The sequence below is a fragment of the Centroberyx gerrardi genome, chromosome 14 (assembly GCF_048128805.1).
Source record: "Centroberyx gerrardi isolate f3 chromosome 14, fCenGer3.hap1.cur.20231027, whole genome shotgun sequence".
NCBI lineage: Eukaryota > Metazoa > Chordata > Actinopteri > Beryciformes > Berycidae > Centroberyx > Centroberyx gerrardi.
The window spans coordinates 15,660,563-15,671,807 of NC_136010.1; the positions used below are offsets into that span (position 1 = coordinate 15,660,563).

An 11,245-nucleotide genomic window follows, 5' to 3' on the forward strand; every position below is an offset into this window, starting at 1 on the left:
TGGATCACAATGTATATGTAGCTATCAAAAGAAGTCTGTGAATGCTATTTTTATTATCAAATAAAGTTTTCCATACAAATTCAAAAGGATTTCATATTTCTGCACAGCCATTTTGTAGTAATGTCTCAGGGGAGGCTTCTGATATTTTTCACCCCTTTCGATCAAATCATCCAGTGCCAGTACACACTCTATCTTTTAAGTCCAACATTAGAGACTTCCTTTTAATGCAGATCTACACTGGAGGGAAATTTTTAGTCTGGGACATTAATCGATGTCTGTATACTGGCTCATAAAGTTCCAAAATCCACAAAAAGATTGTGTAGAACAATAGGAGGAATAGCAATAAATAAAACACAAGCAAATAAAAAATAAATAGCATGGGCTGTCTACTGTATTTCTGTCCACTTAGGTTAGATATCAGGTATCAGTTTTAAGAGATGAGGAGACCGTTTTTCATTTGTGCTGACAATCAGGACTCTTTTTTGACATACAGCATAATAATATTACACATTAAATTTAAAGCAGAAGGTCAAGTGAAGGTGACGACATTGACAGTGACTGTAAAACTCCACATTAAGCTAATAACAGGCTGACCTGAGGTGGCTTTCCAGCAGGTTGTTATCTTTCAGTTGTACAACACACACTGATGTATTCTTTAGTAGACTACCATGTAATAAATGAAGACAACAGAAACTACTAAAAAAAAAAGATTATGTTGTTATATCAACAATGGTTAGGAGACAAAGAATGGAACACGAAGCAGTGAAAGAAAGAAATGCATTAATGCTATCAGTTAAACAACGACAATAAGGCTAATGATACCACTGATATTTGTTTTTATTTATCTCAATCTATAAAATACAATAATTCTATACTATAGTTAATGGACACAAAAGCACATGTCTAACACTGAATTTTATAGAACTGGGTAAAATTTTAGGAGTTCAAAGATCTATAGGATCTTACTGAAGATTATCATTGGTAAAGTATACACAGCAGACTACATAATATATTTTCAGTGAGAACAAGAATTCATACTATTTGCAGTTATCAAACATTCTTCAAATAGACTTTATTTTTTTCCAGAACATGAATGTGGTTTTCCTCAATCTCTGTACCGGAGACTTGACTTAAGCAGACCGCTTGGTGAGCGTATCTGTATTCCAAGAAAGATCCACTGGTATGATGGTTGCTATAGCTACGCATGAAGGTCATTATGGGAGAGATCTTGAGGTGTTTGTTTTGCTCCAGTCTGGCAGACTGCACAGCCAAGCACTGAGGAGGAGGAATCACATGTCATTCTTTGAGTTTCTGTCATTTATCACAGTGGCGCAGCTCACGGCAACATCTTCCACAGAGTAAAAAAAGCCCAGCCTTGAAGAAGTTACCGTTATAGTCGAATAATGAAGCTGCAAACTTACATAGACCTCCAGAATGGGCCTGTAGTTATCAGTGAACTGCCCCATCATCCATTAGCTGGTATCTAACCTCTATTGGGACTGCAGTGGTCATCGTAAAGTAGAATTGAATTGGCGCATTGTAACACAAAACTTATCTTCAAATCTATGGTTCCTATATCATTCTTAGCACATGTTGACAGCTGAAAAGAGAACGAAATTATTATTTTCTCGAGAAATTATCTTGGGTATGGGGCAATAGTGCAGCAGTAATTCTTTCCCTCACTCTTAAGGTCTACGTGTGCATATGCGTGTGTGTCTGTGTGTGTGTGTGTGTGTGTGTGTGTGCGTGTGTGTGTGTGTGTAGGTGTGTGTGTGCGTGTGTGTGTGTGTGTGTCCATGTGTGTGTGAGATATTTAAAGTGAGGGGTAATTGTTTCCACTCACTAACCCTTGCATCAAGTAGGCTTGTTATGACAATATTGATATGCATTATCCAATAAGTCCTTGTCCGTGTTAACCTTTATTTAATGTGCTTAATATGCGTCATCAGATAATGTGGGTGCTGTGTCATGTGTGTGTTATTCATGTGATAATCCCTTAGCTGGACCTAGTTCTTAGTCCAAGGTGACCTGTGATTGAATAGAGATTACAGCTGCACTGCAAGTGAAACTCAAGTATCTCAACTACTAAACTTAACTATTGGAAGTTCATACCTTCAGGTCCTGCAGTGTAGCTATAGAGTAGTAGTAGTTACTAGTAGTATAGTTTAGAGTAGTAATTGACTCAAGACATGAATGCATTCTAAATAGATCATTCACATTTATTCATTTGATATATACTACAGTCATTTGTACTTTTCCACCCCGGTTGTAAGTAAAACATAAACAGGGAGATTCATTTGCAAAGTGCGTTTTATTTTACGTTGCCTTGATTACATGCCTCTACATTCAAAAATAAGCCAGTAACATATAGGATCCAACTGTAAAAGATTAACAATTTTTCCTTTCATCTCAGGAAAAAAAACCATCTCATAGATTGTTACGTTGGATATTCTGTACATACAGAAACAACTTTGTAATGGGCTGCCATTTCCTGCAACTGTCTTTAGGTTGAACCAACTGGTTTGTAAAAATACAAAAATGTAGACATTAGCCTTCAGTCGTTTCCCGGGGGGAGTAGAAGTCTTCTTCTTGGATAGTGGATCATGGAGCCTCTGCCGAGGGCCCATTTATGCAGGGGAGACAGAGCTGGAGGATGCAGAGGAGGCCTCGGTCTTGGAGGCAGTACTGGATGCTCCCTCCTCCTCCTCGAAGGGGTTCTTCCCGCAGCACAGGGTGGTGACCATGCAGTTACGGAACTGCTTGTTCATGCAGATGTAGATCATTGGGTTGTAGATGGCTGAGCTCTTGGCAAAGAAGGCCGGGATGGTCATGAAGACTGGCCCGAACTCACTGCCCTGGTGTGTGAAGATGAACCAGGCCACGCTAGCATACGGCAACCAACATACCAGGAAGGCGATGACCATGAGAATGACCATGCGGGTGACTTCCCTCTCAGCCCTCTGGGTGGTCTCAGACTCCTGCTGGGCAGCAGCAGCCTCCTTGACGGCACAGAGCAGACGGCCGTAGCAGAAGAAAATAACAGTCAATGGAATCATGAAGTGACACGAGAACATGTAGACGACGAAGGACTCATTGTTGACACCGGGGGCACGTGTGTAGTAGTCGACTCCACATGAGCACTGCATGCCCTCGGGGATGTAGCGAGACCAGCCGACAAGAGGGGGAACGGAGCAAGAACACGCCATAATCCAGGTGAGAGACAACCCCATGAGGGCGTGGTTCTCCCCGAAGCGGAAGTTGCTGATGGGCTTGCAGACGACCACCCACCTTTCAATAGCCAGAACAACCAGTGACCAGAGCGCTATCTCACCACCTTGGGTAGCAAAGAATCCTTCCAGGTTGCAGCCGATGCGTCCTAAGACAAAGTAGCCATGCATGGAGCTGTACATCGTGGTAGTGAATCCTCCGAACACCATGAAGAGGTTAGCCACCGCCAGGTTCAGCAGGATGTAGTTTAGAGGGGTTCGCAGCTTCTTGTGTTCGATGGTGACGTACAGAGTAAGGAAGTTGACAGGGAAGCCAACCAGGATGAGGAAGAACATGTAGGCAGCTAGAGCGGAGTACGCCGCTGGGCTGACAAGGTAGTACTGAGGGTATTCATAGGGATTCCGGACGATGCCAGTGGTATTCACCATAGGAACATAGAAATCTGGTCCCTCTGTGCCATTCATGGTTGCGGTTTGCGGTTGCGCTCAGCCCTTCTGTGGTGTTTCTTTCGGCCGTACAGGAGAGTGATGGATAGGGACTTGCTACAAATGGACCCAGGTGGCAACACTCTGGCTTTTAAAGGCACACCTTGGATTATCACTTTCCAAATCCGTCAGCACAAAGTGATTTAGGCCACAGTTAATATCTAATCCAGCCACCACTGCAAACATAACTGACCACTCATCAAGATATTAAGGTTACACCTGCTCATACCTGTCATGGAGCTATCCGTTGACTGCTTAGCCTAAAGCATGATTACAATTTGGTAAAGCTCATACTGCACCTCATCTGGAAGAATTGATTAATTTTCATGTGTACTGAATTTAAATGATACTTTGAAATGGGGGGTGTTTAACGCTTCTGTTCGTCCTTTATAAGTTGATATTAAAATACTTGACATTACCTTTTAATAACATGAATTCAGAGGGCAGCACGGTGGCTCTCAGCAAGAATTCCCGGCCCCAGCCCTTTCTGTGTGGAGTTTGTGTGTTCTCCCTGTGTTTGCGTGGGTTTCCTTCCACAGTCCAAAGACATGCATGGAGAAATTGCCCATAGGTATGAATATGAATGTGCGTGTGATTTTCTGTCTATCTGTGTTGGCCCTGTGATGGACTGGTGACCTGTCCAGGGTGTTTACCTGCCTTCTGCCTAGTGTACGCTGGCATAGGCTCCAGCCCCCCCTGAATAGGAATACGTGGGTAGAGAAAATGAATCAATGTAATTTCATTTCATAACTTCTAATCTCAAACCCCAAATCTAAACACTGAATGCTTAACCCTAACCCAAACTGTAACCTTTATTCTAACGCTAAATTTACCCCTATCAAAAGCTGATCCTGATCCTAAAGCAAGCTTTTTTCATCTGAGTATTTGCAAAAATGTCCAGTAAATAAGCGGATATTTACCATATCAAGGACACATGGTCACGTGTGTATCATGTATGCATGATGTTACTTACAAGGACCTAAATATATCATATGTGCTGAAATATAGTTTAGCCAAAAACACAATATGCCAGGACAATAATGAAGGCAGTCAATCCAATAACTCTTGTGAGCTGTTCCTCTGGGTCTTTTTTTCACATGACAATATATTTGTTTTAACAGCGAACACCTGCACTGATTCATGAAATAAAATTATCTTCAATAAAATGCTTCTACAACTATTTTGAACTATTTTAAAATGCATCAGGTATGCATATCAAGGAGTGGATATAATGAAAAGATATTTTAAGCAGTACAGCAATTTTGTTTAGTATATCCTGGTCTAAGTTTTTTCTTTTTTTATATATGTATGGGGTAAAACTTTATTTTCTGGGTCCACAATTTCCTAATAATTTCCTAGAAAGGAACTGTTAATTTCCTGGAAAGAACCATAAAATGATGTAGTAGTTATACAGAAAATAAGCAGTCAGTTGGTGGAGTCAATAACATACTGTCAATTTCTAAAAGAGTTTCCTGGAAAGAACTGCAAAACTATAAACTATTTATTGGAAAAATAATAGGCAGAGGTCAATTTGGTAACCAAAGTCATTATTCATATAATTATATAATATAGTTATGTGGTGAATTCCTTCCTCTAATTTCAAATTTTCTATATAACTACTACATAATTTCATGATTCTGAAACTCCACAAGAACTTACCAGGTACTTACCAACCACCAACTATCATGGAACTCTTTCTCGAGTAGTACATAATATGGTTATTTACAGGAAACTTCCTAAGACATTAACAGTTCCTTTCTAGGAAATTATTAGGAAATTGCAGACCCAGAAAATAAATCGTTACCATAGTAGCTTATTATATATACGGTATTGTGCAAAAGTCTTTTTCCATATTCCAAATTCCATAAAGCGATGATGCTTTCAAAAAATAATGACATGGAAAGTTTCTAAATATCAAAACATTTACTATAAAGAGCAGTCTACTGATACACTACTACAGAAAACAAATAAATAAACATCTAAGACAAAACTTATATAAAAAATCTAGGGTGCCTAAGACTTTTGCACAGTACTGCATATTGAGGCGGCGGGGTTGCTGAGTGGTGAACCATCTTAGTGGCTAGTAGAGAGCTCAGCACTTTCCTAATGGGTATTGTATTAAAGAGATTTGGGGCTTATGGGCGCGTTACTCTCTCAGGCCTGTAATAGACTTAACGTCACAGAGGTCTAATAGCTGGTCATTCTCTCACAGTGGGATGTTGCTGTCTTCAGACTTTCTCAGCTTTTTTTTTTCTTTTTTTTTTTGTGGAATTTAGGAAATGGGTAACACTTCAGAATAATGAAAGCATAAACTTGAACAAACTATGAGTTATTAATGATTAATTAAATAAGATGCTTATTATTAGGCTATATTATAAATATTTGTAACTTAAACGTCTGTCATTAGTAGCCTATTGACAGTTAAAACTTTACATCTGATTTGTAAGTGAAGAATACTTTATTGTAGTACATCATTTGTAGCTTACCTAATGTTAATACACAGAGCCTCAGCCAATAGTTGGACCTACATACCCTTCTTTAGGACCTCATAACGTTTTTTTCTTGTGTGTGATGTGTTTTTATTTATTATGTAGGCCTATACGTAAATAGCTGATAATTAACAAGTAATGCTTAAATGCTTTAGAAAGTATTCATGAATGCATAATTTTGCATTTGATTACAGTTTTAATGTAGCCTATTGTTTTACTCCTGTATTATAAATGATTTACAACAATTAACAATTGTTAGAGCTCTGTTAAAAAGTTGTTCATGTTTTTGCAGCCCTTGATCTAAAATCTAAACTGTTCCTCGTGCACAGACAAGCAGGAGTGTAATTGTTTTTAAGCCATGTCCTACATATTTCTAATCCTTAAATGTATACATAAATCGTTTGCTCCTCGTTAATAAAACTGTTTACTGCCTCTAATCTTAAGTGGCAACAAATTACAGTGTGTAAACATCTATAAAGGTTAGTAAGCCGTTTGATGCCATCAGGATGGAGGAGAGATAAAATGACGATGCAGTGCTTGCAAATTTGCAATTCGTTTATTTCCCATGGCGGCCATGTTTGAGTTACGTCACACTCGGGGTGGGAAACATTACCCGGAAGACAGCGAAGCAGATGGAAACGGAGGTAAAACTCAACTAGTCAGTGGATAAAATATATGAAATGATTCCTTTAATAATAAAAGTCACCCGACCAATTTGACTCTGTGTTTAACAAGTAAACTATAGGCCAATAAACCAGTTTTAGAGAATAGGTTATAAGGTTGATATTTAGACACTTAATTGACTATGACTGGGCCTAATTAAAAATATAAGTCATATATATCTGCCTGGACGCTGATGTAAGATTAGGATTGGTGTTTCTATTCTGGATGGGTGAGACAAAATTTGGTGTGATACAAGTTTATAATCCAGTGAAAGGATTTTACTTCTTGTTTGTTGGTGAACTCTGCTCTCTACTGGAGAGGTAATGACATGACTAGCCTACTTAACGACATGACTAATGCCACAACCCATTTGCAGTAGAAGTAAGCTACTGTTACTTTGCTGATATTTTACTTAAGTAGAAGTAAAATTACCAGTGTAAAAATCTACTTTAGTAAAAGCAAAAAGTAGCTAATTTAAAATGTACATTTAAAATGGGTAAAAGTCACTGAGTTACTTTTTACAGAAAACAGAACACTGGTAGATGTGATATTTCCCATGCAATTATATATAATGATGTGTATATAATGTGTGTGTGTGTGTGTGTGTGGTGTATAGAGAGAGAGAGTAATATGTTTCATTCTAAATCACATCAAATCAATTTAATTGGCCATGAGTGATTTCCAATCAAGTTGTAGAGACATCTCAAGAGCATAGAAAGGAATTTGGTTCTGCCTTAGTGTCACTGCAAAAGAGATGAATACATACTGATTCAAAACATTTCAATTTTAGTTAATTTGTTAAGTTGTAAATAAAAAAAAAATACTTTGACATGGGTTCTTGTGAGTAGCCTACATCTGTGACAAAAATCCAGATTTAACCCATTTTGAATTCAAGCTATAACACCACAAAATGCAGAAAAGGTCAAAGGGATTGAATATTTTCTGAAAGTACAGTAGATGGCCTAATGTTGCTATTGGCACAATGAATGAAACATGATACATATACAGACAACTGGTTCTGGCTGCTAAATTATTCAAAATGCCTTTCAACGTGGCTGATTTTGGTTTTGTTCGCAGTAGTTCTCATTATAACCTAATCATCAGTATTGACCATGAATCACCTTCTGATCAGATTCATAGCAGAGTCAGCAATGCCTCTTGTCAAGGCAACCACATGCAGTAGAAATCATTACAAATACATTGTCCATTCACATTATCCTATTGACACAGGATTCCCAGGTCTGTCTTATAAACATCTTGTCTTATAATATGTGTTAAATGTAGTGGATTGGGCTGTCCTATGTGTTATACTCTGTGACTGTGGTGATGTGTTCATGCTGGAATGATGCATAAACTGGATTTAGTCAGATGAATCATGACGCCATATTACAGGACCTGAGCAAGAGGAACACACACACACACACACACACCCACACACACATTCACAATCATTTAAGGAGCCATGCTTTTGTTAACAAGCAGCTGGATGGAACACAGCTTGTAGAAAGACCAGTTGTGTGAATAGTCCTTTAACAGAAGGTTTTGTATGGAGTGCAGTCAGGACAGAGGAGGGGGACACAGTGGCCTTGGGGTTACAAAAGGCTCAGAGTGCAGCACAGCATTACTTCACTCCACTGGCCGGGAGTTGCAGCCAGCTCCCTGCCTGCTTGTCTGCTTTTTGTTCACACTAGGCAAGTTGTTTTGAAAAAGAAATAGGAGTGGGCTGCTTATCTGTCTGTGGTTGAAGCAGCAACAGCCCGACAGGCTGCTCGGTGTTGGGTATTGTTAGGGACCTTGGAACAAACTCTGTTTCATCTGTGTTGATCCTTCATGTGAGTCTGCATGTCTCTGCATCTGCTTGGATTTCTTGTCTTAACTTATGTGTGAACAGAAAAACTTTGGGATGTCATTTTGAAACTATAAGCATAAAATCCTCTAGTCTCCGTACTACAACTCAAAACACGTTGTGAAAGGCAAACCCCGCTCACCTGGCACTTCAGGTTGAGTAAAACAAACTTTGAGAAGTATTTAAAATAATTCACCCAGCACACAAGCATGCAGTGCAGAAAGCACACAACACAGTAGACAGCAATGCCAAGGGGGCCAAATCAAAGTGCTTCAAACCGTGACCACAAAGTAATTCTTACCACCCCCACCCCCTCTAAAAAAAATAAAATCAAATAAATTAAAATGTGGTAACAAGTACTTACAAGATCTATGGCAAGGCAAGTTATGATGAATGGTGTGTTTATGGAAACAAAGTAAATTACTAAAAAATAAAACGATTAAAGTTACATATGCAGCAGCAATCTGAAACAAAGCCTTATGTTAACATCGGCCCATATGACGGATCATGATGGCAGTAAAACAGCAGCTGACCAATGGCTGCAATTACTTCAGCAAATTAGGCCTGTACTGGAAAACAGAAAAAAATCACATACTATTAATTTTACCCAAAAAAAAGCTCAGCTGTATTGGCCATGCTTACCTTGATGCAGGCAAAATAAAAACCATCCCAAGCAATGATACTGTGCACAGGCCTACTAGATGCCTCCAGGCCAGCAGTGTGGGATACACACAGTACAAAGAGATCTGTCGCTGAAGCCTGAACTGCAAGAACATGAGTCAAAAACTAAAGCCAATAGCAGAGGTACAAACCAGTGCTGCACCCTCCATGTTTGTTGCTCATCCACATACTGTAAATCCAACTGCAGTAGAGCAAACACCTGGGAGATCAAGAGAGACCTGTTGCTGAGAGCAAAGCAGAGCTGCCAAGTCCTGCTTTTCAGCAGATGGATTGGTGTACTGCTGCCCTCCACAGGAAGACACAGTAACTACGCTTATAATATTTACAGTTTTGTTTACTTACCATCTGTTAGCAGAGTTTTCAAAGAAAAATCTGAAACATCTGAGTCTATTAGCTCCCTTTTCCGCAAAATACTTTCTTTTTCATGAACAATAATAATAATAATACTGTCTCCGACCGTCCCGCCATTCATCGGCCACTTGTGTGCTTATTTATTAGAAACTGGTCTCCCTTCACCATACCCCATATGTCCCAGTCTTAATCTTGCTAGTTTTACTTCATCCCTTCTATTACTGACAGAAATTAATTCTTTCTTTTCCTAAAATAATTAGGCCTTCTTTCTTCCATCCACTCCTTCTCCCATTTCTTACAGTATGTGCCTTTTTTTTAATAATGCTTCTCCATTACATTGCATCTCTTGGAACCTCTATACCAACTGTCTCTCTCCTCAAAACATGCCGTTTTATCAGCTAACTTGTTGTTTTTGCTTCCTTTGTGCTTGTTTGTGAACCCTGGACCCTTTTTTTGAAGGACGTGAACAGGGTGTGCCAACAGGAGGAACGGCTTTAACCTGGGGCTGATTGGACAATATACAACTGTACTGCCTGTCACAAAAAGTTCATTCAGGTTGTTTTTGCCGGAGTTTCTTGTTATGGCTCTCTTTCCTTTTCTGTAAAAAGAAAAAAAAAAACACATGCTGCAAAATTGTGTTGTGTAGAAACGACAAACCTCTTGGTCACTGTCTCTCTTTCTCTCTCTCTCTCTCTGTCTCTCTGGATTGATTGGTTGATTAATTGATTGACAGCTTGATTACAATTTCCCCTAAACTCCCTTATGTTGATGTATGCTAAATCGATACTAGACAATAGTGTCTAAAAAAAAAGTAAAATCCATCCACCTATTGTGTATGGATGCCTCAAACAAGGACCTCTTCAATGAATAATACACTAAGATTCTGTCTTATGCTTATGAATAGTGCATGACTTTCTCTCCAAAGAGAAACACACAGAAACACAGGAGATGTATTGTACTATACTGAGATGTAGCCTACTAGTAGGCACAGTATGGAAGGAAGCAGAATCCCTAATTTTATCAACACCAAATGAGATGAGATTGGATGTAGCGGACAAATACCTACTGCATTCATTCTTAAAACTCTTGTCACTTCATCTCAGGAGGGAAAACATTCAAGTGTCTCCAAATTCAGGTCAGCAGTTGTCAGTCCTGGCTAGGTTTAGACATTTATTAAATAAAACTTTGATTATGTTCATCTCTCAAAACCAACCACAGCCTCACTGCCTGACTTCAGCTTTTTTTTTTTTTTTTTTTTTTTTGCATATGAAGATGACTGTGGTTTTTAGAGGACAAATGAGTGGGCAGAGTGTGATGCTCTCTCACTCTGCCTACAGGATCTCTCTTGCTGAGTGACCGGTACAGAGGAGGGAACACTGTGACCAGGACATGGCACATTCCACACCACCAGCTCCCACATACATTTCACACTGAGGGTTATACATCATCGCCACATCGTCGCATAAGGGCAAAGATAACAGATATCGGTGTCTAGATTGATG

At 39.2% G+C, this 11,245-nt stretch overlaps 1 protein-coding gene across 1 annotated transcript; it reads right to left on the minus strand.

Annotated features, from left to right (window-relative positions):
• Positions 1–2,194: 2,194 nt before the first annotated feature.
• Positions 2,195–3,762, minus strand: LOC139928314 (rhodopsin). Its single transcript, XM_071920806.1, has one exon. The coding sequence runs from the start codon at positions 3,690–3,692 to the stop codon at positions 2,628–2,630; it is 1,065 nt and encodes a 354-aa protein (XP_071776907.1). The 5' UTR covers positions 3,693–3,762; the 3' UTR covers positions 2,195–2,627.
• Between the last annotated feature and the right edge of the window lie 7,483 nt (positions 3,763–11,245).

Coding starts and splice junctions, on each gene's coding strand:
- LOC139928314 (XM_071920806.1), bottom strand. CDS start 3,692: ATGAATGGCACAGAGGGACCAGATTTCTATGTTCCTATGGTGAATACC.